Source organism: Gnatocerus cornutus, chromosome 7 (assembly GCF_029298725.1).
Source record: "Gnatocerus cornutus isolate USDA-ARS CGAHR chromosome 7, icGnaCorn1.1, whole genome shotgun sequence".
NCBI lineage: Eukaryota > Metazoa > Arthropoda > Insecta > Coleoptera > Tenebrionidae > Gnatocerus > Gnatocerus cornutus.
In genome coordinates, this window is record NC_142239.1 from 11,503,765 (window position 1) to 11,529,134 (window position 25,370).

The 25,370-nt window shown below is 37.9% G+C and overlaps 8 protein-coding genes across 10 annotated transcripts; 2 read left to right on the plus strand and 6 right to left on the minus strand.

Moving 5' to 3' along the window:
- Window positions 1-179: 179 nt before the first annotated feature.
- Window positions 180-1,496, minus strand: LOC148170995 (ribosomal L1 domain-containing protein 1). The gene is made up of 2 exons (XM_088041012.1): window positions 445-1,496; window positions 180-394 (listed from the first exon to the last, which is right to left on the minus strand). The coding sequence occupies exons 1-2, from the start codon at window positions 1,403-1,405 to the stop codon at window positions 237-239; spliced, it is 1,119 nt and encodes a 372-aa protein (XP_087897138.1). The 5' UTR covers window positions 1,406-1,496; the 3' UTR covers window positions 180-236.
- A 123-nt stretch (window positions 1,497-1,619) lies between these two features.
- LOC148170996 (alpha-tocopherol transfer protein-like) lies at window positions 1,620-3,036 on the minus strand. The gene is made up of 6 exons (XM_088041658.1): window positions 2,662-3,036; window positions 2,455-2,614; window positions 2,152-2,407; window positions 2,002-2,112; window positions 1,854-1,956; window positions 1,620-1,809 (listed from the first exon to the last, which is right to left on the minus strand). Exons 1-6 carry the CDS (start codon window positions 2,792-2,794, stop codon window positions 1,661-1,663), a joined length of 912 nt encoding a protein of 303 aa, XP_087897784.1. The 5' UTR covers window positions 2,795-3,036; the 3' UTR covers window positions 1,620-1,660.
- Window positions 3,037-3,136: 100 nt separating this feature from the next.
- On the plus strand, window positions 3,137-3,971 carry LOC148170997 (cyclin-dependent kinase 2-associated protein 1-like). Of its 3 annotated transcripts, none has more exons than XM_088041485.1 (2): window positions 3,137-3,362; window positions 3,412-3,971. In XM_088041485.1, coding segments are annotated over exons 1-2 (276 nt in total). In that variant the 5' UTR covers window positions 3,137-3,360; the 3' UTR covers window positions 3,686-3,971. The 3 variants fall into 3 exon arrangements, with proteins under 3 accessions (XP_087897611.1, XP_087897613.1, XP_087897612.1); XM_088041487.1 differs by having other exon boundaries at window positions 3,137-3,357; XM_088041486.1 differs by having other exon boundaries at window positions 3,137-3,256.
- On the minus strand, window positions 3,952-4,448 carry LOC148170998 (protein C10). Its single transcript, XM_088041484.1, has one exon. The coding sequence runs from the start codon at window positions 4,360-4,362 to the stop codon at window positions 3,982-3,984; it is 381 nt and encodes a 126-aa protein (XP_087897610.1). The 5' UTR covers window positions 4,363-4,448; the 3' UTR covers window positions 3,952-3,981.
- Window positions 4,449-4,646: 198 nt separating this feature from the next.
- On the minus strand, window positions 4,647-8,343 carry LOC148170999 (uncharacterized). The gene is made up of 7 exons (XM_088042278.1): window positions 8,338-8,343; window positions 8,212-8,291; window positions 8,174-8,177; window positions 8,014-8,128; window positions 7,652-7,782; window positions 7,442-7,592; window positions 4,647-4,981 (listed from the first exon to the last, which is right to left on the minus strand). The coding sequence occupies exons 1-5, from the start codon at window positions 8,341-8,343 to the stop codon at window positions 7,661-7,663; spliced, it is 327 nt and encodes a 108-aa protein (XP_087898404.1). The 3' UTR covers window positions 4,647-4,981; window positions 7,442-7,592; window positions 7,652-7,660.
- A 368-nt stretch (window positions 8,344-8,711) lies between these two features.
- On the plus strand, window positions 8,712-25,042 carry LOC148171000 (uncharacterized). The gene is made up of 2 exons (XM_088041483.1): window positions 8,712-8,804; window positions 24,377-25,042. Exons 1-2 carry the CDS (start codon window positions 8,797-8,799, stop codon window positions 24,936-24,938), a joined length of 570 nt encoding a protein of 189 aa, XP_087897609.1. The 5' UTR covers window positions 8,712-8,796; the 3' UTR covers window positions 24,939-25,042.
- LOC148171001 (sodium/potassium-transporting ATPase subunit alpha-like) lies at window positions 11,731-17,032 on the minus strand. Its single transcript, XM_088040859.1, has 7 exons — window positions 16,859-17,032; window positions 16,578-16,813; window positions 15,518-16,536; window positions 14,131-14,890; window positions 13,837-14,082; window positions 13,571-13,786; window positions 11,731-12,470 (listed from the first exon to the last, which is right to left on the minus strand). The coding sequence occupies exons 1-7, from the start codon at window positions 17,026-17,028 to the stop codon at window positions 12,055-12,057; spliced, it is 3,063 nt and encodes a 1,020-aa protein (XP_087896985.1). The 5' UTR covers window positions 17,029-17,032; the 3' UTR covers window positions 11,731-12,054.
- Window positions 20,809-21,199, minus strand: LOC148171002 (ankyrin repeat domain-containing protein 40-like). Its single transcript, XM_088041171.1, has 2 exons — window positions 21,166-21,199; window positions 20,809-21,115 (listed from the first exon to the last, which is right to left on the minus strand). The coding sequence occupies exons 1-2, from the start codon at window positions 21,197-21,199 to the stop codon at window positions 20,844-20,846; spliced, it is 306 nt and encodes a 101-aa protein (XP_087897297.1). The 3' UTR covers window positions 20,809-20,843.
- Window positions 25,043-25,370: the final 328 nt, after the last annotated feature.

Below are 25,370 nucleotides of genomic sequence, written 5' to 3' on the forward strand. Positions count from 1 at the left end.
AATAATTTTCAAGATAGTTATATTCACTATGAAAACAAAGCGGCAAAATAGTGTACGACAGAAATTCCAAAGCCATGCATGATGCTAGAAACATTTATAAACACCTTGTATAAGAATATCAACTTTTACGCCGACGACAAAAATCGTGTTGACCAAGTGTAAGGCAATTAAAACAATGCTTTAATGAGGCTATTAAAGCACCGAACGATTTACTTTTTATTGTTATCCAACACATTTCAATATTTCGCTCTCCTCCTCAATTTGTACACCTCAACTTCCCCCGTTGGCTTCACAATGACTCCAGAGTTGAGTTTGGTGGTCAACTCCCCTTTGACTGTCTTCCTCGTTTTGCCTTCTTTGATGTTCTTCCTCAGATCAACTTCGTTCTGATTTCCTAAAAAACAATGTTAATTGGAGAAAAACACGAATTCTGTTTTAACGTACTTAAAGTGGTGTAGATGGGGATTCGGAGCCCCCGATGGGCGAAGACGTTCACGCTCCTAACATTGCCGAAGCCCCCTGGGAAATCCTTTTCCAACGCTTTACCTACATAAATAACATTTTCTGTGATTTCCTTCGTATTCATTTTACTGTGGCCGACTTGGACAACAAAACTGTCTCCTTTTCCATGCAAATACAGAGAGGTCTTCTTCAAGGTTTGGTCAATGTGTTCTTTTAATTTCGTCGCTCTTAACTTGACAGCTGTTGGTACTTTGCGCTTGTTGTAGAAGATTTTCCCGCACTTATTTACAGTTTTCCCGGAAATTCTCCCGTCGACTAAAAACGTCTCATAGAGTTCAACCAAGCGACTCCGGAGTTCAAACGTTTCATACTCTGTTCGGAACTCATGGAACGTCATTATTTTCTTAATGTTGGTCACCCCTTTCAGGTGGAGGAGCTTCTCGTAGTGCTCCAAGTGCTCGTCGTGATTTTTATTGGGGACTCCTTTAACATCAGGAACGATGAGACACACTTCACTCTCTGGAGTCAAAAGAGAGTGTCTTAGAGGAATCCGGAGGATTTTGGAGTGGATTTTAGGCACTTTAATCGTATTAATTTGAAGAAAAACAGGGAACTGATCATCCTCAAACAACTTATTCTTCAATTTTGGGTTCTCTGAAGTGAATTTGATCAAACCCTCTACGGCCTGGAGGACAGTTTTCGGGTCGATGCGAAGATGCGCCCCCAACTCGTAAATTTCAGGATCAAACAGCTTCTTAGAGGAGTCCTTTTTAGTTTTCACAGCGTTCTCAAGGTGTTCCTTCAAATTTACGATCGCAGGGAGTTTTCTCGTTTTTTTTGCACTTGCTTTCACAATAGCCGACGCCGACACCAATTTTGACTCTTTTTTCTTCAGTTTCTTGTTGTCTTTGGTGAGTTTCGAGATTAGAGCACTTTTTAACATAATTGCAGATTTACACCACACGTGAAAAAATTGAGGTTAGGAATGTGACGTTTCGAATTCCACTAGAGGTGTGATCTCGTCGCTCATTGGTTGTCACAGAGCGGGATTATTGAAATTCGAAATGTGCAGTCAGTGCTGCCAACTTTACTAAGGAAACGTCCGCGACGCTTTTTTTACGTTTTTGTTATTTTAAAGGAGTTTGCAAAAAAGTACGCCCAAGACTATCAACTTTACTGATAAAACAAATCGCGACTCTTAATCAACTTCTAGCTTCTTGAAGCTCCCGTGGAACCCAAGAAACTCATGATTTTTGAGCTCCTCAGGTCTCAAACTCTCATTAACGCGAAGTTGGTCCAAGTCGTCGAGGTCCTTCGCGTTTTGTTTGAATTTTTCCTTTGCCATTTCTGTAACTCAACATTTCTGAAAGGTTCAGACTATAAAAACAGACCTTGCAACTCCTCCAGAGACTTTTCTTCACCTCCGTAGTCCCTAGGAATGACCTTTTTTCCCAACTCCTTAAAGAGCACCTCTAAATTTTGCACCACGTGCACCTAAAAGTTCACGATTACTCCTAAAAAACTCAATTATCGTGTTACTCTGTCAAAAAGCTTCGGTTTCAGGACCGTCTTAAGAATGAGGAGAAGTTTGTCCAAGAAAGAAGGGAAGTTGATGAAGTAAACTCCCTTCAAGCGGATCGAAAAAACTTTCTAAAAAGAGAATCAGACTTTTCTTTTCTTTGATTTTACCTCGTAGATCAACACGGCGGCTTTGTACAGTATTGTGGGTGTTAAACTCAGCATTGCGCTCATTGTGAAATTGCTGCCATCCACAACAAAAATATCCCCAAACATGACATCGTCCAACAAACGCACTTCTTGGGAATTGACCAAGAAGCGGAGACCATCAATGGGATTAAAAGTCTCCAGTAATTTCTTGTCGCGCGGTTTAATATAAATCACCCGGTATAAATCTTTAGTGAAGTGCATGGACGCCACAATGTACCTACAAAGAATTCTCATTTTAGGAGTTATAAGGTGTCGGGGTTCTACCAAGTGTTCATGAATTTTTGCATATACGGAAGTTTAGGATTAATTCCTTCAAAAACTTCCGGTAACAAACTACGCACGGTGTAGTAATTATCAATCTTTTGCTTCGCTAGCTCGAGGCTTCCTTTATTCAAAATCAGAAAGTTTTGAATCTTCCGGTCATCTAAAATAAGAAGTACTTAACACAAATAGACAAATTCTGGTACTAACCTATGACCTCAGGAAAATGGGGCTGATTAGAAGCCCAGTTTTTGATAATTTTAACATCGTTTTCGAAAGCCTCTCGCGAAGAGTAATTTAGCAGTTTGATGACGCGTTCTAAGATGATCGTTTTTGGCTCCATTCTTTGGCGAAGTGCGTATTTGATTCGACTTTGCTCTAATAAAAGCTTCCTTGGAGTAATTAGAGATGTAATTAATCTATATATATAGTAAATATATGCGTGTCCCGACAAGGTTTTATGAAGAAAAATGCGATTAAATTAAAAGGTAATTAGAGAAATTGTACTTGTTCTTTGGATAAAACTTTTTAACTTGTTAGCCTTCAAATCACGTTACAAAAGTTATTAAAGAAAACTGTGTTGCCATGTTGTTTACGCAAAAATTGTACTGTGAACTGAGGGTTAAAACTGAGTACAAAAAAGTATTTTCAAATTTACCGCCTCAATCTAGTAACTTTGGGTTGAGTGGGTAACTTTGGGCTCTCCGGCCGTCACCTGTCATTTAACCGCTCTGTGATTGGTCAAAGCCCAAACAAAAATTTTAATTATTTGTGAATTTATTTACCAACTCCTCGTGAATTTCTGGTAATTATCCCTCACTCTCCCGAAATTCCCGTTTTTTAGAATCCAATTTCGACTTCCCCCACGTCACATTGACGTAGCCGTGGGAGCAAGTCAACATTGAGGTTATGTTAGTATTTATTTTCCGTTTCTTATGTAAAACGTTAATTTTGGAACAGGTGCACAATGGACACCGTCGACATCCAAGCGGTGGAATCGAAGCTGAGTGACGTGACGGTTACTGCAATTCCGATGACACCGAAAGTGCAGCAGCAGCCAGGACAGTCTAAATATGCCCAATTGTTGGGGGTTATCGAAGAGATGGGGAGGGAAGTGCGCCCCACTTATGCAGGAAGCCGGAGTTCGGCAGAGAGATTGAAACGTGGGATTGTTCACGCAAGGATATTAGTTAGGGAATGTTTAATAGAAACTGAAAGAAGTGCACGACAGTAAGTTACCTTCCGCGACCAAAAAACACAAAGTCAATTTAAAATTAATTCAGGTATCCAAGTACAAATTGCCCGATTAATTTTCAACCGCTTGTTTCTTCAAAATGTTAACTTTTAGAGGTTTATCATGTGACGAGGTTAAGCGTCTTGTTTAGCTTTGTTCAAACTGTATAAAGTGTAGTTTTATATTGCTCAGGTGTAAAATAGGGAACATATTTTTACATGTTTTGTATCCAATAGTTTGATTTTAGAACCGCACTAAATAAAATATTTTTTTTATTACAAAACAATTTATTCAAATCAACTACTACTCGTCCTTTCTTCAGCTGGAGATTCATTTGAAGCATTCACAGACACTGGAGGTAAATAATACGCTTTAATCAACCCATTCAAACGAGCAACTTCTGTGTCTTCTCGTTCCAGACCCCTCAACATCTGTGTAAACTTAATAATTCCGTCACGACCACTGGGAAACCCGAAATCTTTAATCACGTCCATTTCAACTTGCATGATGATGGGGAACAAGAACTGCATCATTTTCAACATTTCGTTGCCGACGTTGTCTTTCGCGTCTTCCAGTTTTTTCATGCTCTGCGGGGTCTGTAGTTCCTCCAATGTTTTGTTTAAAATCTCAATTGCCATCTCTGATGTTAAAACGGGGATTGTTTCTGATCGAGCCATTGTTTGGGGATTTCCGACGTAACCTCACTTTTTTAGTTTGAAGTTTGACGGCGCAGGTGTACCACGTTCAGAAAGTTAAATGTCCCGGGGCGGGTGATTCGAAGAGAACCATTTGTGTGTTAAGAGCGTGAAATGACACGTTGCCGATCGAGAGAGGCGGTTGCGCGACGGACTAATGTTATAAATACTTTTCAATTGAAGTTTTGCATTTAAAAAAGAACTAATTAGGTAAGTAATTAGGCCAAAAATTGTCCCTTGCGTTGATTGGTCGGGGACATCCAGCACTCAGGGTTGGATGGCCAACAGCAGAAGTCGGTTTTCTCATTCGGGCACTTTCTGGGACACTATTTCAAAAATTGCTCCTTTGTAAAAATTGCGTCGATTCATCGATCGTGATTGGCTATTTTCGTCGATTGTTTTTCGCCTTAAACATTTTTCGTTTTCAAATTTTGGTCTCGTACGGCTGTCTGCATGTGCCTGTTTTCAAAATACGCAACGAAAACTTAAAAAAGCAACAAAGTGTATTTGAAAATTCAAATTTCAAATTTGACATCTCAAAAACAATGTTGGTAATAATAAAATATTCCCCAAAAGTCTCGATTCACATCTTCAGTGGAATCTGGAAAATTAATTTTATCTATAGGCAACACATTATACTTTAGTGACAGAATGACAATCTACCACCGCTTAAAAAATCAAATGAATGGTAATCGCATCTCAACGCTCGTCTAATAAGAAAGCGCAAATTTCTCCAATCCGTTTCTCAATAGTATATTATGAAACGCGTTTCATAATGAACATTTTGCCGCACGCACGTTTTTAAAGTAGTAAGTGCGGCAAAATGCATTATAAACAAGTATCATACGCTATTTTTTCTATTTCGCCTTATTTTAAACGAAATCTAGGGAATTTTAGGGTAGTTGGCATTTGCAAAATGTTCGGAAATGTTTTTCCTTTTTTTGCATGCGCCAATTGGTCTGGTCCAGAAATACAAAACCATTTGGAATGTCTAAAAACGGCGGATTTTGAAAGTTTTTCAGAGTGCTCTTGAGATAATTTTGCATTATTTTGGGAGATTTTAAAGGTTTTTTCGTGTGCCCAATTTTTGGTGGTCTACAGATATTTGGGTACTTTTGGGATGCATAAAAATTAATGCTTTTTAAAGGGTTTTAGCCCTTGTTTGGTTGTTAGCTTTTAGGCAAACAGTTAAATTTGTAGGATTCTGTCCTATTTTTTAAGACGCCAAATGCGTCCAGAAAAAGAAAGCCATTTTGGGGTGTTTAAAAACAAGGCATTTTCTAAGTTTTTTGGAACTTTTTTGGTTGTTTACTTTTGGAAAAACATTAAATTTGTAGAATTCTACCCCGTTTTTTCGTGTGCCCAATTTTCGGTGGTCTACAGATATTTGGGTACTTTTGGGGTGGATGAAAATTAATGCTTTTTGAGAGGTTTTTTGCCTTTTTTGGTTGTTGACTTTAGAGCAAACAGCTAAATTTGTAGGATTCTGTCCTGTTTTTTAACACGCCAAATGCCGTGGCCCAGAAGTAACATTTTATACTCTACTTAGAAAAAATTAGTTTTGAAGATATTGGGTTTTGACATTTTTCCAACTTAAAATTTAATATCTGAAACTTTGATCCCTCATAACTCAGTTATGTTTGGACCGATCTTAACGAGTTTTGCATTTTTGGATTCTACGCAAAATTCTGCGTCAAATGAGTACTATTACATTAAAATTGCTTCATTAATAAGAGAGATAGCGACCGAGTATAAATTAGAGACTGAAAGGCAGCTAACTTCTACATTAAAAAAAATGAAAATTTTGAATTTTAACTATTTAAAATCGATTTCTAAGGTAAAAAATTAATAATTTCGGGGAAATCGGGAAAAATCCTTTTCGGAGCGTGAAAATTTTAGTCCTTTGGCGACAAGCCGAAATTTCAAACGGCTCTAACTCAGTTATTTGTTGACTGAACCTGTAAAATTAATTTTGTGCGCCTCCGTCATTTTTCATGGCATTTGTGACACTTATTTGCGGCAAGAAAATCACCTTTTGAATGTCTAGGCAGTCGAACGTGACATTTCGAATAGTTGGTTTTATTTTGCAAGTTGGCATCGCTGCAAAAATGTCAATTGTGTCAATTTGTGTGTCGATTTAGAGACCAATGACCTTCGAAAATAATAAAGGTAAATTAATTAAGTAAAGATACCACAAAAAGTTGCTGAAACACATTTGAATTTACATTAATCTGCAATCGTTTGATTTGAATGGGGTGCTACCAACCTATTTCCCAGCTGATGAAATTCCCCTAAATGAGAGAATGACGTTTCAAATTCAAACCAAAAGTCAAAATAAATAACTATTAATAATTGTCGGCGCACAAAATTTCGTGTTTGACACGGCTAGAAAATGTTTTCTAAATGCTTGAAAACTTTCCTTGCATTTCCAAAAGACCATTTTCTAGCCTAGTGAAACGAATAACTATTGTGCGCCTCCGTCATTTTTCATGGCATTTGTGATACTCATTTGCGGCAAGAAAATCACTTTTTGAATGTCTAGGGAATCAAACGTGACATTTCGAATAGTTGGTTTTGTTTTACAAGTTGGCATCGCTGCATAAATGTCAATTGTGTCAATTTGTGTGCAGATTTGGAGGCCAATAACCTTCGAAAATAATAAAGGTAGATTAATTAAGCAAAGATACCACCAAAATTTGCAGAAACATATTTGAATTTAAATTAATCTGCAATCGTTTGGTTTAAATGGGTGCTACCAACCTATTTTGCAGCTGATAAAATTCCCCTAAATGACGGAATGATTCAAATCAAAAGTCAAAATAAATAACTATTAGTAATTGTCGGCGCACAAAATTTCGTGTTTGACACGGCTAGAAAAGACCATTTTCTAGCCTAGTGAAACAAATAACTATTGTCTATAGGCAACACATTATACACTGGTGACAGGATGCCAATCTACCACCGCTTAAAAAATGAAGAAATGAATGGCAATCGCATTTCAAAGCTCGTCTAATAAGAAAGCGCAAATTCCTCCAATCATTAAAATTTAATTCCACCATACCTAATTCCGCTCTTATTTCTTCATCTCACTCAGCACGATTCCATTGTTCTTCGGTCCCGTTCTTCGCGTCTTCCCACAATTATCCAATGAAATAAATCCAGCGTAGGCGCCCCAATCATGTCGATGACGTCATCATCCTCACCCTATTATCCTTATTGAAAATTGACCCTGTATATGTTTATCGAATAAACTACTTCGGCAAATTCTTACGGTGTAATCTCATCGTCGCCTCCGGGGGTGGCTGGGAACGGTGTAATTGATGTGGACTGGTCTTGTCCGAGGGGAATCAACACCGCAGTTTTGGGGTTGTTGGGCCGCCCTTACATCTAAAGGAGGGTAATCTGAAATAAACTTGAAATGAGTTTTTCTGATTGCGGATCGGAAATCGTTGTTTGTGGATAAATATTTAAAGAAGCGGTTTTTGAGGGGGTGAGGAAAAATGATCACGTTGCAAAAGGGGTGAGCAATTATGTTGTTAAGGGTTACAGGTGAGGAGAGGTGATCAATATGTACAGAGAGCGGTTTTTCAAACGCACAAATATTTTATCAAGCGACGTTTATTTGATCTTTACCTGTCTCTTGTTGACAAATTATGCTCTTAGTTGGGGTAGGAACGAAGAATTCGTCTGTTTGTGGGTGTGTTTGCTCCGCGATAAGGGTCAGGGTGAGATTCAGGGGCGGACTCGACTAATGGATTTATTTTGATGGAGATTAGGCGTGTGTTTTCGAAACCTGTCTGTTAATCTCAGGACTGCCAACACAACTCAAACTGCAAAGCCGATTTCAGAACGAATTTTATGCTTCCACGAATCGTGTCGGGTTTTCCTCGTCGTCTCTGTTTCTTATTATACTTAATAACACACCCGTAAATCCATGATTACATTGAACCAGCGAACCATCATTTATTTTCACTTTTGTCAAACAACGGTCAATTTCCTTTCTGACCCTTTACGTTTTTGACTCAGATTTAACCGTTAGCTAAGGAGTGTGCGTTTATTGACTTACACTTTTACAGTCGAATTCTAATTAAGTGAAGAAAAAAAGCTGCCGCTGGTAGAAAGTGGTTGGGATTTAAACAATCGGGAATTTTCTTCGGGAAAATCGTCCGTTTTCTCAACGAAATTCGTTGGAACGTGACATCTTCAACGAAGAGGCATCGAGGTCGGCCAACTTTGTACATACATGCAAGACAAGCACTAGGGAGACCGAAAAGAGACCGCCAAACACCACATGTATACGCAACGTCGAGGCATTTCCCATTCGGCTGCAGACGAAGAAGCACGTGTGTTCCTTTACACACGGAAATTTCGCGAAAATTGTGACTGAGTGAAAAGTGACAAGATTTTCCAGACGACATGAAGCGGTAAGTGGTTGTATTTTCTACTAAAAAAACGATTTTTTTTATAATTCATCGGCGCCGGCGGTCGGTGAAGTTTTGCAGATGGGAGTGGTGCATATGATTGACAATGTGCATATGTCTTCACGTGGGGGGTCGGTAACCTTGCGATTTTTTGGTCAGCCCCTTTGTCTTCATCTTTTTGAGCGGTGGATTTATCTCTTCCGCTGCGAAAGTAATGTAATAAATGATTAGGATGTAATGCGGAGTCGTAAGAAAGTTATGTTTATTGCCAATTACCGGATCACTCTTTGAAGTTTATTAATTGGAAATATATGGAGGAAAGTGGCAGAGATTTACACTTGAAGTCATACTTTGTAGCATACTTCCTAAATTCTCTTAAGATTTTAGTTGGATTCCTTTAGTTTCCATTTGCATCTTATTTTTCTCTTTCGAGTTTCACTTACATTTCCTTCACTTTTTGTTTTTCTACAGATTTTCTAAGTAACCTCTTGGTTTTGTTTAATTTTTTAATTCTCTTTACGTTTTTATATGTTGTTTTTTTTAATTTCGAATTTATGTAAAAAAATCGCAAGAAAAACGATTTCAAAAACCGTTTCTTAATATCTGTCTTAATTCCGGAAATACCGAGCAAAATCGTTTTCAAACCTCCAAAATTTTGGCTCTCTGGCAACAACTCAAAATTTCAACCGCCTCTAACTCTGTTATTTGTTGACGTACGAGAAAAATACGAATATTTTTGGATTCAGCGCGAAATTCTGCGTTATATAAGCCCATATAGCTTAAATTTACTTAACAAATAAACGAGGTATCGACCGAATTACATTTTCAGAGGGTGATTTTAGAGTCATTTTCAAGACGCTGTTTCGTGGCAAAAACTGCGTTTAATATTATTGAATTATACAGGGTGTCTCAGAACTTGTGACCCAGAGAAAAAAGGCAACAATTCTGAAATAAAATTTTGAAACAAAAATTTTCTAGCTCAAAGAATAACCGAGTTAAGACAAAAAAACGGTAGCCAATCCGGAAGCTAAACAGAATTTGAAAATCGGTAACTATGGACACATACTGTCGTACTTTGGTCAAACTTTTTGCCTAGGAAATGTCTTAGATTGGTTGTTAATTTTTTATCCTTTCTCGAATACTATTAAACTTAATCAATTTTTGTTTTGAAATTAACCATCTGTATTGCTGTCGGCTCCCTCCCTTGCTCTCTGGGTCATGAGTTCTGAGACACCTGTATATCGATTGAAAGAGGAGCTCGAGATCTATCAACTGGCCAAATCTCAGATCGATCGAGCAAATAGTTTAGAAGGGGCGATCGTAAAACAATTAAGTCGCAAAATTGCTTTGCCCAAAAAATTAACCATCGAATTTTCGACTTTTAAAGGCTTATTCTAAAGTAAAATGAGCCGAGAAAAGCGATGGCGCAAACCATTTCTTAAAATCTTTTTTAGTTTTGGAGATATCAAGCTTTGAAAATTTTCCAACTCAAAATTCAATATCCGAAATTTTGATCGCTCATAACTCAGTTTTTTCTGGACCGATCTTAACGAATCTCGCCTTTTTGGATTCTGTGTGAAATTCTGCATAAAATGAGCACCAATACTTTAATATTGCTTTATAAATAAGCAAAATAGCGACCGAGTTTGAATTAGAGTCTGCAAGGCAGCTAACTTCTATATTGAAAAAAATAAAAATTTTTAATTCGAACTATCTAAGACCGGTTTACAAAGTAAAAAATTGTGAAAAAAACGATTCCGAAAAGGGTTGTTTAACATTTGCCATAATTCCGGAGATATCGGGCAAAATCGTTTTCAAACCTTTTTGGTCCTCTGGCGACAACCCAAAATTTCAAACGCCTCTAACTCAGTTCTTTGTTGACGTACAAAAAATATAAGGGTATTTTTGGATTCAGCGCGAAATTCTGCGTTAAATAAGCCCACATAGCTCCAATTTTCTCAACGCATAAACGGGATATCGACCGAATTACATTTTCAGAGAGTGATTTTAGGGTCATTTTCAAGACGCTGTTTCGGCGCGAAAACTGGGTTTAGTATTATTGAATTAAATATCGATCGAAAGCGCAGCTCGAGATCTATCAACTGGCCAAATCTCAGATCGACCGAGCAACAAAAGGCGATCGAAAAAAGAAAAATTGAAAATTTTTCATCGATTGAGTTGTAAAATTGACGATTGAATTTTCGACTTTTAAGGGCGTATTCCAAAGCAAAATGAGCCAAAAAAAAAACGCTGGTGAAAACCGTTTCAAAAAATCTCTTGTAGTTTCGGAGATATCGAGCTTTGAAATTTTTCCAACTCAAAATTCAATATCCGAAACTTTGATCGCTCATAACTCAGTTATTTTAAAACTGATTTTAACGAATCTCACCTTTTTGGATTTTTCGTAATATTCTGCGTAAAATGAGCACCAATACTTTAGGATTGCTCCATAAATAAGCGATATGTCAATCAAATTAATATTAAAAAAAATGCTAGGCCCACTAGCCCGAGCGAATTTCTAAAACTTTAATAACAAAAAGGTTCCAAGCACAAATCTTCGATTTTTGTCTCACTACATTTAACACCTCGAGTTCCATCCAAGCCGTTGAGTTTTCACGCCCAATTTATGAACCACATCCACCTTTGACTCTCCATTCGGAAGAGCAAGTTTTTCATCTTTAACGACCATCGCTCCCTAATTTATGTTCTCACATGTTTTTCCTATTGAAGGGTGGTCAAACAAGTGCTTTGTCCTCAATTACTTACGTTCGTGTATCAGACGGCAATGCCATAAATTACCGCACACGAGCCTCACAAAGCATATAATTTCTTTTTATTAATGTACAGCTGTGGGGTACATCAATCATATAGTCATCGCATCTGACTCCGATCCCTTTATAAATCTCCAATTTTTCTTGTAATTATCAATTGCAACATTTTCTTGTGAGAAGCGGCGCAAACGACTCGGGTCGACCAGTGTAATCAGGTTATTCACATGAGCGAAGTTCCTCGACCATAAAAAATCGTCGAACGCTATGAGATTATAAAGCAATTCGGGTTTAATATGCAGCGAATAGAACGATTTTTTCGAGATGTTGAGAGCGATGATAAATTAGCATTGCTGGCGGTGTTACACCCAAAACTAACGGAAGAGATTTCAACGGGTCAAGACGAAATGGAGCAGTGTTAAAGTGATTGATTGGGCGGTGACGGTGCTAATGAAGCGTTTGATCGAACAACGAAAAAAACTCTTTTAGTAGTACGTCTCTACGTCTATAACTCCTTCAGGAAACTTCCGGATCATCCATTTTCTTATCTCGTCGCACACGATAATAATAACAGCAAACGGGATTGTTGGTAAAAACAACGACAATCCAATGGGTTCGAATTGGAGGAATTTCTGGACTCCGGGACAGTACACCGCCACGATCGCCACCAAAATCGTGATGAAAATCCCCATGTTTAACACCCAATTTGTCATGCCTTGTTGGAACAGAGATAATTTCCTAGTTTTACAAATTATTAAATCAGAGACTTGGGTGATGACGATGGAGAAGAAATACGCGCTGTAACATTTGTATTGCAACACTTTTCGTTCTTTGTACGTCCACTCTTGGCCATAGGAGTCCACGACGATGGCGTCTTCGTCCACCCACTCCGGACCCAAACCTACCGGAAAAATTAAGAAAAACTCCACGCTTATTAACCCTTTAACTGTTGAAAACTTATATGTCGTTTGTCATTTTTCTCAGAAAATGCAAATGATAAGAATTTGAAATTTTGGGGACAAAAGTAAGCGGATAAGATGAATCGAACAAATAGATTCACATTTACGTGACACTTCCGGTTATGTCATAATTTTGAAAACTATCTTGATAAAACAGCGTTTTTTTTTCGCAAATTTTAAACATAATTTGTATTAGATTAAAAATAAAAACTCAAATATTTGTATCACAGTTATGTTGAAAAAATTTGAATTCGCGAATATTTCCGCAAAAACCCAAAAATCGCTAAAATTATACTTCTTAGACGTGCGATGCCAAATGAACCGTGATAAAATAAAAAAAAACGCGTCAGCTTTTAGAGCTTTGTCAATTATGAAATTATGCAAATTTTCAAAATTTTATCATTACAATTAAAGACGATTTTGGAGGTGGACACAAGTGTATTTGTAAAATGAAACTATAAATGAAGTATATGACACTGTAAAATCGTTCAATTGCATTTATTTTATTGTGTAAACAAAGCTTTAAAAAAATAAAAATAAAAAATTTCCAAATTAATTTTTTTTTCAATTAATTAAAAAAATACAAAAAAATCGGACCACTTTCGGATATACGGAAATAATCGCGGAATTAATTGAAGTTTTCTTTCATAAAATAAAATAAAAAATGGCAAACTTCGACAAAATAAAGATTTTTCTCAAAAAGAGGGAGAATTTATTTGAATTTATCATCTTAAACTTATTTTGAATTTTTTTCTGAAAAGTTCATTTTAAAACAAAAATCTTGAAAATAAAAAACGAATAAGTTAATTTTTGAAAAGTTATAGCTATTTGAAAATAACAAAGCCCATTTTTGAAAAAATTCATAACTTTTTTAGGGTTGAGAACAAAAATTTGAAAAAATTCTGAGAACTGTTTTTCATAAGGTAGAAAAAGATAGAATCTTTCAGTCAAATCAAAAAAGGTCGGGGTCAAAAGTGGTCAATTTAGTATGAAATACCCCATGCGTTTACAACAGTTAAAGGGTTAAAGGGTTAACAGGCACCTGGAAGTTTCTCCCAGTAAAAGCCGTGTTCGATCATGCACAAGAAGTAACACATAAAACCCCCCAACGCCTGCAAGACTCCGATCTGGGCGTACGTCAAAAGAATGATTCGGTGGTTCACCAATTTATCATAGAAAGGGTCTCGGGGGCGGCGCAGCATAATGTCCGCTTCGGGCTTTTCGTACGCCAAGCTAATAGCGGGCCAGAGATCAGTTCCTGAAAACTCCAATGACATTTCCTGGGTACTTAAAATTCCGCGCACGCACCAACATCAATAACAATAATGGACAAGACTCCAAGAACTGGCGGTATCTTGAGCAACACCGTCATAACAAGCGGTATAATTTCAGGAACGTTTGACGTCAACAAATACGCGATGCTTTTCTTCAAGTTGTCGAATATCAAACGGCCTTCTTCAATCCCCGTGACAATCGAAGAGAAGTTGTCGTCGAGGAGGATCATATCCGCCGCGTCTTTAGACACTTCCGTGCCGGAAATCCCCATCGCAATACCTTAAGATAAACACACGTTGGTAAGACTGTTGGACAGTTCGCCCTTACCAATATCGGCCTTCTTCAAAGCCGGCGAGTCATTAACCCCATCCCCCGTCACGGCGACGATGTGTCCCAGCCTCTGGAACGCTTCAACAATCTTCAGCTTCTGCTGGGGGCTCGTTCGCGCGAACACCATCTCCTGGTAGCCCATTATAACATTCTGCAACTCAAGCGACGACATTTCTCTGAGATCTTTCCCGGTGATGACGGCGGCGGTGCAAAGCTCCCGCTCCTTATCCGTGATCATGGAGGTGGAGATGTCTCTCCGGAGCGCAATGTCATAGGCTGTGATGCTCTGAGGGGAAATTATCCCGACTTGTTTCGCAATGGCGGCGGCGGTTAGGGGATGGTCTCCTGTGACCATCACGACTTTGATTCCTGCAGCTTGACATGTTCGTACGGCGTCGGGGACTTGTGGACGTGGAGGGTCCATCATGGAGATGAGCCCCACGAAACGCAGACCTATCAAAGGGAAATTTTGTTGGTCGGCGTCGAACGAGTAATCAAGATCGTAAGTGTCTAGAGGGAGGCGAAGATCAGCGAAGGCGAGGACGCGCTCGCCACGGTTCCCCATGAGGTTGATGGCTTTCAAGACGCCTTGGCGCAAGTCTTTGGTGAAGGGCTCGATTTCGTCGAACCGAAGAATCTCACTGCAGCGGTCAATGATGCGTTCGGGGGCTCCTTTCATTAGAAGAACGAGCTGGCCGCGGATATTGTGAATTGACACTTGGTACTTGTTCCTGGAGTTGAAGGGGATTTCAAAGACCTGAAAGACATAACGGTAGACGACGATTACATAAATTATTGCTAAATTTGTCATTCGAAACCGTCGAGGAATCTAACGGCGCGCAAAAATTCTCGGCAAAATTCCATTTTTCAGGAAATGGCGCCGCAATTTGCATAAATTTGTACGGTAATTTCGTGGGTTTCGTCATTTCCGACGAGTGATTTTAAGATGTCGTAAATCACGGATTTATTGTTCGATTCCGTTACGACAAGCTTTACGGAGCGCATAAATTATAACTCGAGTTACAGTAGAACCTCGATGGCGCAACCACAATTGAACCACAGTACAAGCAGTAGCGACGCGAAGCCGTCGAGTTGTGATCGCCAATCAGAGGAACGAGTCTTTGAAAAACTGCAACCTTGAGATAAGAAATACCCTAGAAATTGGCCGCTTTATAAATAGTTACTTAAATTTATTCAAGTTTGCCGAATCTAAATTTGACAGATCTTGACAGAACAAGTAGTAGTTTCATTCATTTTCTTAAGACCGGACCGATGATAAAAGTGACAGATCTGTTACGACCCGACCCGATTAGACTTTTGCAACCCCGAAGAAACTTTTTGGTCGCAATTTTGGGCTACTGGTTGTACTGTGAGCGTCCCTCACCTTCGGGTTAGCCGCCCTCTTCTCCTCCACATCCCCGAGCAACATCTCCATGCATCTCAGCAACGCAGTCTCGCTCGCATCCCCAATGACTTCTCTATTATCAATGTCCGTATTTGATGGCCCCGGAGCAAAAACCGCCCTACTGCACAAAGTGGCGATCTGACATAACGTCTGATAGGCTTTACTGTTGGAGTCGATGGAAATTGGCCCCAAAAGAACATAGTAGGCTTGGTTGTCATAGAACATGTTGGTCACCTTCATCTTGTTCTGTGTCAGAGTGCCCGTTTTGTCCGAACAGATGACACTGGTGCACCCCAAAGATTCGATCGCTTCTAACTTCTTGACCATGCAGTTCTTCGTCGCCATTCTCTTGGAGGTTAAAGTTAAACAAGCGGTGAGAGTTGGCGGAAGGCCTTCCGGGACGTTGGCGATGAGTAAGGCGACGGTTTGGAAGAACGCGGTGAAGAAGTCGTACCCGGAGGCTATGCAGATGATGAAGAAGATCGTCCCGATGGCGAAGGCCAGGATTGTTATGAACTTAATAAAGTAGTTGATTTCTCTTCGTATGGGAGTTTGGCCTTTCTCCAAGGAAGTCGCGAGATTAGCGATGGCGCCGATGAGGGAGTCGTCTCCACGGCGGACTACAATACCTCGACCTGTACCTTCAGTGATGCAAGTGCTGAAGAACGCCATGTTGCGGGACTCTAGGGGGTTATGATCCCAATGCTCCACGGAGCGGAACTGGGGGTTAGACTCCCCGGTGATGGCGCTGTTGTCCACTTTAAGCCCTTGACATTTCACAAGGCGGATGTCGGCAGGAATCCACTCGCCAGCTTTGAGTTCGATGAGATCTCCCAAAACCACGTCTTCACTGGGGATGACCATCGCCACCCCGTTTCGGATAACTGTTGCGTGTTTGGGGGTGAGCTTCTGGAAACTTTTGATGATGGCGACGTTGGCCGACTCTTGGTAGAACCCGAACAAACCGGTGATTATAATGACGGTAGCGATGACGGTACCTAGGAAAAATTCAGAAGGAAAAGAGAGGTGTTCAACTCACCGAAATAGAGCTGCTCCTGGGCTTCCGGGTTCCCTTTGCTGCGCATAATAAAGAAGAGAATCACCGACATGACCACGGCGAACCACATGAGTGCGGCGAAACCACAGAACAGAAACTCCGCCAAAATGAGCCATTTGGACCTCATCGGAGGCTCGGCGAGGCAGTTGGGGCCGTCACGAAGAAGGCGCTCTTCAGCCTCGCGGAAACTCAAACCTCTTTTGTAACTAGTGTGGTACCTTCAACACTTCAATCACCAACAAGGCGAGGAGAAGAAAAAATACTTGTGTTGAAGCTCCTCGAGAGAAATGAGGTGGTCATCGATCGTGTACTCATTCTTCTTCTCCTCTAGTTCTTTTTCGGTGAGTTTGACTCTGGAGCGGGATTTTGTTGACGGGGTTGTATGAAGAACATGGGTCATTTTGATTTGACAGGTGGTTACTCGATTTATCATCGATTTATCATCGATTTATCTGGCTCCAATCTCCGAGTTCAATAATTGGAATGAGTTCGAGCACGTCGCATTCCCGTTTGAAATTCTACAAACGTAGCCACAATGGCTTCTCATTGTTGCCAATATCAGAAAAATCCAACACAATAGGCAGTTAAAAAAGCTAGTTAAGTCGTTAAAGCGTCTGCGAACTCCGGCAAAAATGCAAATAAAAAAACAACTTCCACGCTCCACCTACGCTTTCCTCTAACACTTGTCCGAATTTCGTTAGGACAGCGAAGACTCCGTTAGACGGACGTCTGGAATCCACAATTAGAGTTCCTTCGCTAAAAGTAAATACATTTGAATATTCAGACACTTGTAATTGCAATTAGAGCCACTTAAATGGTAATAGAACTTGTTTACAAACTCGTAGCGCAACCTGAAAAAAACCTATGAAATATTTATTTCACATTTACAGTAAAATATTTCGGTTATGGTGCGAAGAACACGGAAGTTAATAACTCAAGGTGGTGTTCAACCATTCTGGTTCAAGCACGTGTTCGTAAACCGAATGATATTAATCATATTTATTGGTTCTAGATAATTACCGATACGAGTTGCTCAAAAATGCTGCGAGCGGTTTCGTATCCTCTAAATTAGGAAGTGCAGTTCGGATTTTGCGTCAAAAAACTAAACATAAAAGTTTCTGATTGGTACTCATGGTTTAGTGCGTCATAAATCAAGAAGAGTAATTACAGGAAACTGCGTTTAATAATTTTATGAGTTAATAGTAGTATCGACATAAACAGTTTCTTTTTTGAAATTGTTTGCATCTACACCTCATTTTTCCTGAAGCGAAACGCATAAGTGAATATATGTCAAAAAAATTCATAGATGGCGTCAAGAGCAAGGGTTAAATTATATACAGGGTGTGTCAAACGATTTTGATATTCACTTCCGGGGAGAATTAGCGTCACCGGAACTAACTGTCAACTTTGTTATTTTTTGGATGCCTCACAATTTTTTTGTCCTACAGTTAAGAATCAAATCATTGTTGTAACATTACAAGTACCGGAATTGTCTCAAAACAAAAATTTCGCACTTTTACTCAACTTCACAGTCAAAACGTAAGGTTAGGCTATTAATTTCCCGAAATGTCATTGTTGTAATGTTATAACTACCAGAATTACAATTGGTAAATATTGGTTCTTTCCAAAAATAAAAATTTGTAAAATCTACGTGTTTTGCTCTAAATTTTTGTAACTTCCTACAGTTAAAAACCAAGCCGAAAATAGTAGTTTTTCCCAGTTTTATTGTTGTAACATTACAACAACCAGAATTACAACATTTAACAAATATTTGTAAATATTTGGTTCTTTCCATAAACAAAAATTTGTAAAATCTGTCTCCTTTGCATTATAATTTTGCAACTTTCCACAGTTGAAAACTAAGGCGTAAATAGTAATTTCCCTTAGTTTCATTGTTGCAACATTATAACTACGAGAATTACAATTTTTACCAAAAAAAATTGTTAATATTTGGTTCTTTCCATAAACAAAAATTTGTAAAATCTCTCTTTTGCGTTATAATTTTGTAACTTCTCACAGATAAAAACCCAGCCGAAAATAGTAACTTCCTCCAGTTTCATTGTTGTTACATTACAACTTTTAACAAAAAATTTGTAAATATTTGGTTCTTTCTATAAGCAAAAATTTGTAAAATCTGTCTCCTTTGCGTTATAATTTTGTAACTTTCCACATTTAAAAACTAAACCGTAAATAGTAATTTCCCCCAGTTTCATTGTTGTAACAATACAACTATCAGGATTACAATTTTTAACAAAAAATTCGTAAATATTTGGTTCTTTCCAAGACAAAAATTTGTAAAATCTGTTTCTTTTACGTTACAATTTTGTAACTTTCTACAGTTAAAAACCAAGCCGAAAATAGTAATTTCCTCCAGTTTCTTTGTAACATTACAACTTTTAACAAAAAATTTGTAAATATTTGGTTCTTTCCATAAGCAAAAATTTGTAAAATCTGTCTCCTTTGCGTTATAATTTTGTAACTTTCCACAGTTAAAAACTAAACCGTAAATAGTAATTTCCCCCCGTTTCATTGTTGTAACAATGCAATTACCAGAATTACAATTTTGAACAAAAAATTGTAAATATTTGGTTCTTTCCAAGACAAAAATTTGTAAAATCTGTTTCTTTTACGTTACAATTTTGTAACTTTCTACAGTTAAAAACCAAGCCGAAAATAGTAATTTCCCCCACTTTCATTGTTGTAACATTACAACTACCAGAATTACAACTTTTGACAAAAAATGTAAATATTTGGTTCCTTCTAAAAACAAAAATTTGTAAAATCTGGCTTCTTTGCGCTATAAAGTTTTGTAACTTCCCAAAGTTAAAAACCAAGTCGAAAATAGTAATTTTCCCCAGTTTCATTGTGGTAACATTACAACTACCAAAATTAAAAAAAAAAAGATTTACAGTTTTTAACAAACAAAAATAGTTGTCTCAAAAACTAAAATTTGAATTCTTTGGCTCTATAAATTTGGAAATTGAAGGTTTTGAGAAATTTCAATGATATAAAATCTGAATAATCTGAAGAAACTAAAAATCCGAGGCAGAATTTGAAAGATGACATAACCCGAGAAATAAGAATAAGAATCTGAAAAATTGGAGTATTTTAAGAATCTGAGAAACCTTAGGAAGTGTCAATTCTGCCAGGTTTAAAAAAAACAAAAAATGAGACATATGGAGGCGTCGAATTTAAAACTTTTGGAGAATTTGTTGCAAAATATGTAAAACCTGAGGAATTCAAGACGAAAACTGAAAATTTTAGGAATTTAATAAAAAATTACAATCCCAAGAATCTGAAGAGCCTAAAATTTTTTGAGAAACTTGAGGAATTCAAAGAATAAGTAATCTGTAGAATTTGGGAATTCTAAAGAAAAGGAGACAAAATTTCATGTCGTAGCTCTAGCTCCACCTCAGCATATTCGCCGTATGAAAACGAAACATTTGGGAGATTTGTCGGTTATTCATTAGAAAATCGACATACGTCCTGCCTCGCGTGGAAATCGAATGCATCGCGCGATACCAACACAACACACATTCCGGAGCCTACTTGGTGGTATGTCCGATTTCCTCCGATACCAGCGCACGGTACGTCCACTCGAAATCGATTTTCCTCGTGAGCCTCGTCTGGTCAAACCAATCAAAACTCTTCATTGTACCTCCGCAACCGCGCAATGTGTATTAATCACGATTAAGAATTATTACTTATAACCGCGCCGAAGAATAATTGCATCGTGACCTTCGCTCCAACAAATTAAACCAAGAACCGATTCATAGCAAAGTTCTTCGAAAAACACATACATCTCGTCCTCATTGAGCACACAGGTCCAGTTATTCCCTTTCCAAGAAGTGGTTATGCTAATTTCTGCATTTCAATTAAGTCGTCTACTGGAGGATATCTGCTTGGTTTCCTCTGAAATTCGAGCTGCAGCGCGACATGGGACGATCCCTTTTTTGTCTGTGTGTTAAATGCATCTTTTTGACCTTGGGGTCATTGCAGGTCGCGAAGAATTTGCGTGCTCGCTAATTGCTGATAATGACGACGATAGGGGATTTGCATAGACGTTTTTGTGGGTGATTTTATGACGTTCTAAGAAAACGTCGTAAACGGCGCGCAGCTCGACTCCAGAGGATGTCAATATTTGCAGAGCTATTGGTGGATATTAGCACGTAATTAAATCCCGTTCGCTTCCAAAGACATATATTTTACCATGATTACAGTGTGGAATTCCACAAATCCCCGAAACCTCTAAATTTGATAATTATAGATCTTCTGCATTCTCGCCGGCACGATCACCACTTCCAAATGCTCCAACTTGTTGAACCTCTGCACGTCTTCGTCACGTCGTATCGTAACATCAGGCAATTTGCGAATTTTCTCAATGTCAATCTTATCAACACCGAGCTCCTCGCAGCAGGTTTCTATCAGGTCACGATAGTTCAATTTGTTTTCGTCGTAGTCGATCTCGATGAAGTCTTCATCATCGAGGTTCGCAACTCGTAATCGTAAAACATACGGCACTAAAACCAACTTTTACTTGATTCATTAATTAGTGGTTTTTACGACTTGCCTGGCCGTGGAGGAGCTCTTGGATGCAGAGACATGCTACTTAGTGGGACGAGAAATGAAGGAGTTGCGGCCTCTTGCGACATAGCGGATGAAAATAAAGATAAGCGAACAACGCGAAGATGAACACTGAATTGAAGGAGCGGCGATTGAAGGCAAAAACTGGGTAGAAGAAGTCACAGGTGTTTTTCCAGGGAAATTTTTACAGACGGAGCTAACGGGGCATGTTAGATCTGAGACGTCCGCGTTCTGTACATTTGTTGAACTTTTTACCTCCAAATTACAACCGGATTCTTGTAATTTCATCCTCGCTAATTCCCAAACTTAACATCCTTCGTTTTTTGCCCATAAATTTTCGCTGGGAATTAATTAATTAAATTGCAATTGTTCCGCGCGCTTCCTTGACGGGCGTATTGACAACCGCAATAAAAATGTTGAATGCTCTTGTACACGCCGCCATTGACGTCGGGGTGCCGATCAATAAGGTAGATATTAAGCCGTTTCTATTGTAATGCAACAATAGTCATCAAATAGAACGGTTCAAGGCAGCACGACGAGTTCTTCTTTCTATTTTAACAATGAACATGTAAGTGCATATGCAACCAACAAAACCCCGTTATCAAAAAATCACGACAATTACGGGGTGATTCACAGAACTTTGCAACCCAATACACCGTGTGATTCGCTAAATTTGCATTCTGCACAGGCGTAAATGAACGTATGTTGGCTTCTTGCTCGAAAACTGTCAAATATTTCATTTTCATACATGAAAACTGCTGCGACGACATGAAATTTAGTCTCGCAGCCAACTGCTAATGGAATTTTAATTGGTCACACGATAGCTCTGCCTAAACTTCATTTTTCCTGCAGCGAATTTTTTTTAGACAAAATTTAAAATACATTTGGAGCGACATGTCAAACAATAACTGTCATGATTTGTTTTCCGAAACCTGCAAAAATTGCTTGTTTTATTGCACACAGAAGCGTTGTGATCGGTCGACTTCAAATACTCAAAAACCATACATGTTTGAGGGCAATTTTACAAATTTTTATTTTTGGGACGAACTAAAAATTTTAATTTTTTTGTTAAAAGCTGTAATTTTGTTAGTTTTAATGTAACAACAATGAAATTTGGCGAAACCATAATTATATAATTACATAGTTACAAATGTAGAGAGAAAAAGGGACAGATTTTATAAAATTTTATTTTTGGGACAAACCAAAAATTCTTTTGTTAAAAGTTGTCATTTTGGGAGTTGTAATGTTACAACAATGTCATTTATGGAAATTACAATCTTAATGTTGCACTTTGACTGTGCGAAGTTGCAAAGTTATTAAGCAAAAAACACCGATTTTAGAAATTTTTATTTTTGAGACAAACTAAAAAGTAACTTTTTTTCTAAACAGCAGTAATTTTGGTAGTTGTAATGTTACAACAATGACATTTAGGGAAATTAGTATTCCAACCTTGCTCTATGATTGTGCGAAGTTGCAAAATTATTAAGCAAAAAAGACAGATTTTACAAATTTTTATTTTTGGAACGAACAAAAAATTGTATTTTTTTTGTAAAAAGTTTTTTAACTTGAAAGGTTACAACAATAACACTTCGGGAAGTTACTATCCCAGCCTTGATCTTTGATTGTGCGAAGTTGCAAAATTATTAAGCAATAAAGACAGATTTTACAAATTTTCATTTTTGAGACGAATAAAAAATTTACACTTTTTTTGTTAAAATCTGTAATTTTGATAGTTGCAATGTTACAACAATGGCATTTAAGAAAATTACTTTCCAAACCTTCCTGTTTAACTCTGTGAAGTTGCAAAATTATTAAGCAAAAGTGACAGATTTTACAAATTTTAATTTTTGAGACAAATAAAACTTACAATTTTTTCGTTAAAAGCCATAATTTTGGTAGTTATAATGTTACAACAATGACATTTAGGGAAATTACTATTTTAACCTTGCTCTATGATTGTGCGAAGTTGCAAAATTATTAAGGAAAAAAGACAGATTTTACAAATTTTTATTTTTGGAACGAACAAAAAATTGTATTTTTTTTTGTAAAAAGTTTTAATTTTGGTACTTGAAATGTTACAACAATAACACTTCGGGAAGTTACTATCCCAGCCTTGATCTTTGATTGTGCGAAGTTGCAAAATTATTAAGCAAAAAAGACAGATTTTACAAATTTTTATTTTTAGGACAGATTAAAATTTTTCATTTTTCTTGTTAAAAGTTGTAATTCTGGTAGTTGTAAAGTTACAACAATGACATTTAGGGAAATTACTATCCCAACCTTGCTCTTTAAATCTGTGAAGTTGCGAAACTATTGAGCAGAAAAGATAGATTTTACAATTTTTTATTTTTGGGACGAACCAATTTTTTTTTATTTTCTTAATAATAGCTATAATTTTAAGAGTTATTGCCATGTTGCAAGAATGACATTTAGGTAAATTACTGTCCCACCCTTGCTCTTTAATTTTGCGAAGTTGCAAAATCATTGCCCCAAAGTGACAAATTTTAGAAATTTTTATTTTTGAAGTGAATAAAAAATTTATAATATTTTTGTTAAAAGTTGTAATTCTAATACGATAACAATAAAATTTTAACTATGCAAACTTACAAATTACAATCGTGACAACTTGATTTCTTTTATTGCATTATCGTGTAATTTGGACACCCCTGACAGTAATCTCAATCAATTGACAGAATTTTTGGTATTAAATGTAACTCAACAATTTATGTTTATTTATGGGGCATTTGTGTTGTATTTATGGCCAATCTGTCTCAATTACTTAGTTAAGATCGATAAAGGATTTCATTGCGGATTATTTGCATTTAACGAGGAATGTCCAAACAACATTTCATGTTTTTGAATCAAGTTGCATTAACATAACGTATTAGTGGTTGCGCTTAAAGCTTGTCAGGGTCCTAAAATGAATCACACTGTATGATAAGTGGGACGTGGAGGGCTAAAATTGTCCCAAGGACACGACTGACTCGTTAAAACATGCACCAGACCGGATTTGAAAGAAAAAAAAAATGTAATGAAAGGTGGGACGTCAGAATGATAAGTTTACCGGTGGTAAATGAACTGAGACAGGTTGTTCTCGCTAATTTTCTTTTTTACCCCCCGGAGCGCCCAAATTGCAACGCACTGAACAAAAAAAACTCGCTAAAACTATTCTAATTAGTACCAATTTTGTGTTTCAGCTCTTTGATGCTGCTGCTGCTCGTCGCCGCCGCCGCCCTCACCGCCTCCGAATCCACCCCCTCCCGCAAGAAACACGAGCTCTTCACAAAGTTAGGCTTCAAACGCGTCAAAGCCCCCAATACACACCACCGTAAACGTTTGGCGGTGGAGTCCCGTCACCACACTCGATCCGACGACTCGCACGTGTATATCATCAAGCTGCCCCCCAACCCTCATTACTACGCTCATGCCAACGCCGTCGCCATCCCGAGGAAGAACATTCCGGTTTCGTTTAAGAGTAATGGGAAACCAGCGAAAGTTTATCATTGGAATATTCCAGTGATCAAAAAGATAGTAAAGTCCCGGACGAACGATGTCAGTGTTGCCAACGATATAGATTTTCAGAACGAAGTGTTTGATAAACCGGAGAAGGAGAGGAAGGCGACGAAACCGACATATTACATCCCTGCAAAGCCGAAGAAGGAGGCGTTTATGAAGTATTTTCCGGGGAATGGGAAATTGCACTCGTTTTATGTTATCGAGAGCAGTAAGAAGGCGCATTATCATAGGTTGCTGCCGTGACGAGAGGAGGGTGTGCAATTGGGGTCATTCTGGAGCTAGACTGACGTGTGCTTTTTCGATTTATATGTAATTGTTTATTATTAATACATTTTTATTTAAACAAAGTGTGAGTTTTACTTTGAAGTTCTCAAAACGACCACCTCGAAACGCATTCCAGAGCTAAACATAAATGTGTCCTATGAGATTATCTCCTGTCTATCAGTGTCATTAATTGATGACTAGCAGAGGCCCATTAGGGTCGGTTGAGACCCTGGACATGGAGAAAATATTCTTAAATTCACTCCTCATTCTCCATAGACTCTTAATAGTTTCCCTGGATTGATTTTTCAAAGCAAAAATTAAAATATTTCTCTTTTTTCAAAATGGTAGGCGAAAATAATAACATTAACGCAAAATTTCAATTTAAAAAATCTGCATGCTGAACGACCAATC

Bases quoted from the DNA above. Each gene is read 5' to 3' on its own strand.
- LOC148170996 (XM_088041658.1), bottom strand. From the start codon at position 2,794: ATGGAGCCAAAAACGATCATCTTAGAACGCGTCATCAAACTGCTAAAT. The intron at 2,615-2,661 runs GTTAGTACCAGA...TTCTTATTTTAG, and splicing joins CCATTTTCCTGAGGTCATAG to ATGACCGGAAGATTCAAAAC. The intron at 1,957-2,001 runs GTAACACGATAA...GTGAACTTTTAG, and splicing joins AACCGAAGCTTTTTGACAGA to GTGCACGTGGTGCAAAATTT.
- LOC148170999 (XM_088042278.1), bottom strand. The intron at 7,783-8,013 runs GTAAAGATCAAA...AGTTTATTTCAG, and splicing joins AATTTGTCAACAAGAGACAG to ATTACCCTCCTTTAGATGTA.
- LOC148171002 (XM_088041171.1), bottom strand. From the start codon at position 21,199: ATGTCTCTGCATCCAAGAGCTCCTCCACGGCCAG. The intron at 21,116-21,165 runs GCAAGTCGTAAA...AGTTGGTTTTAG, and splicing joins AAGAGCTCCTCCACGGCCAG to TGCCGTATGTTTTACGATTA.
- LOC148170998 (XM_088041484.1), bottom strand. From the start codon at position 4,362: ATGGCTCGATCAGAAACAATCCCCGTTTTAACATCAGAGATGGCAATT.
- LOC148170995 (XM_088041012.1), bottom strand. From the start codon at position 1,405: ATGTTAAAAAGTGCTCTAATCTCGAAACTCACCAAAGACAACAAGAAA. The intron at 395-444 runs GTACGTTAAAAC...ATTGTTTTTTAG, and splicing joins CCCCATCTACACCACTTTAA to GAAATCAGAACGAAGTTGAT.
- LOC148171001 (XM_088040859.1), bottom strand. From the start codon at position 17,028: ATGATAAATCGAGTAACCACCTGTCAAATCAAAATGACCCATGTTCTT. The intron at 16,814-16,858 runs GTATTTTTTCTT...GAAGTGTTGAAG, and splicing joins CTCGAGGAGCTTCAACACAA to GTACCACACTAGTTACAAAA. The intron at 14,083-14,130 runs GTAAGGGCGAAC...GTTTATCTTAAG, and splicing joins TTTGAAGAAGGCCGATATTG to GTATTGCGATGGGGATTTCC.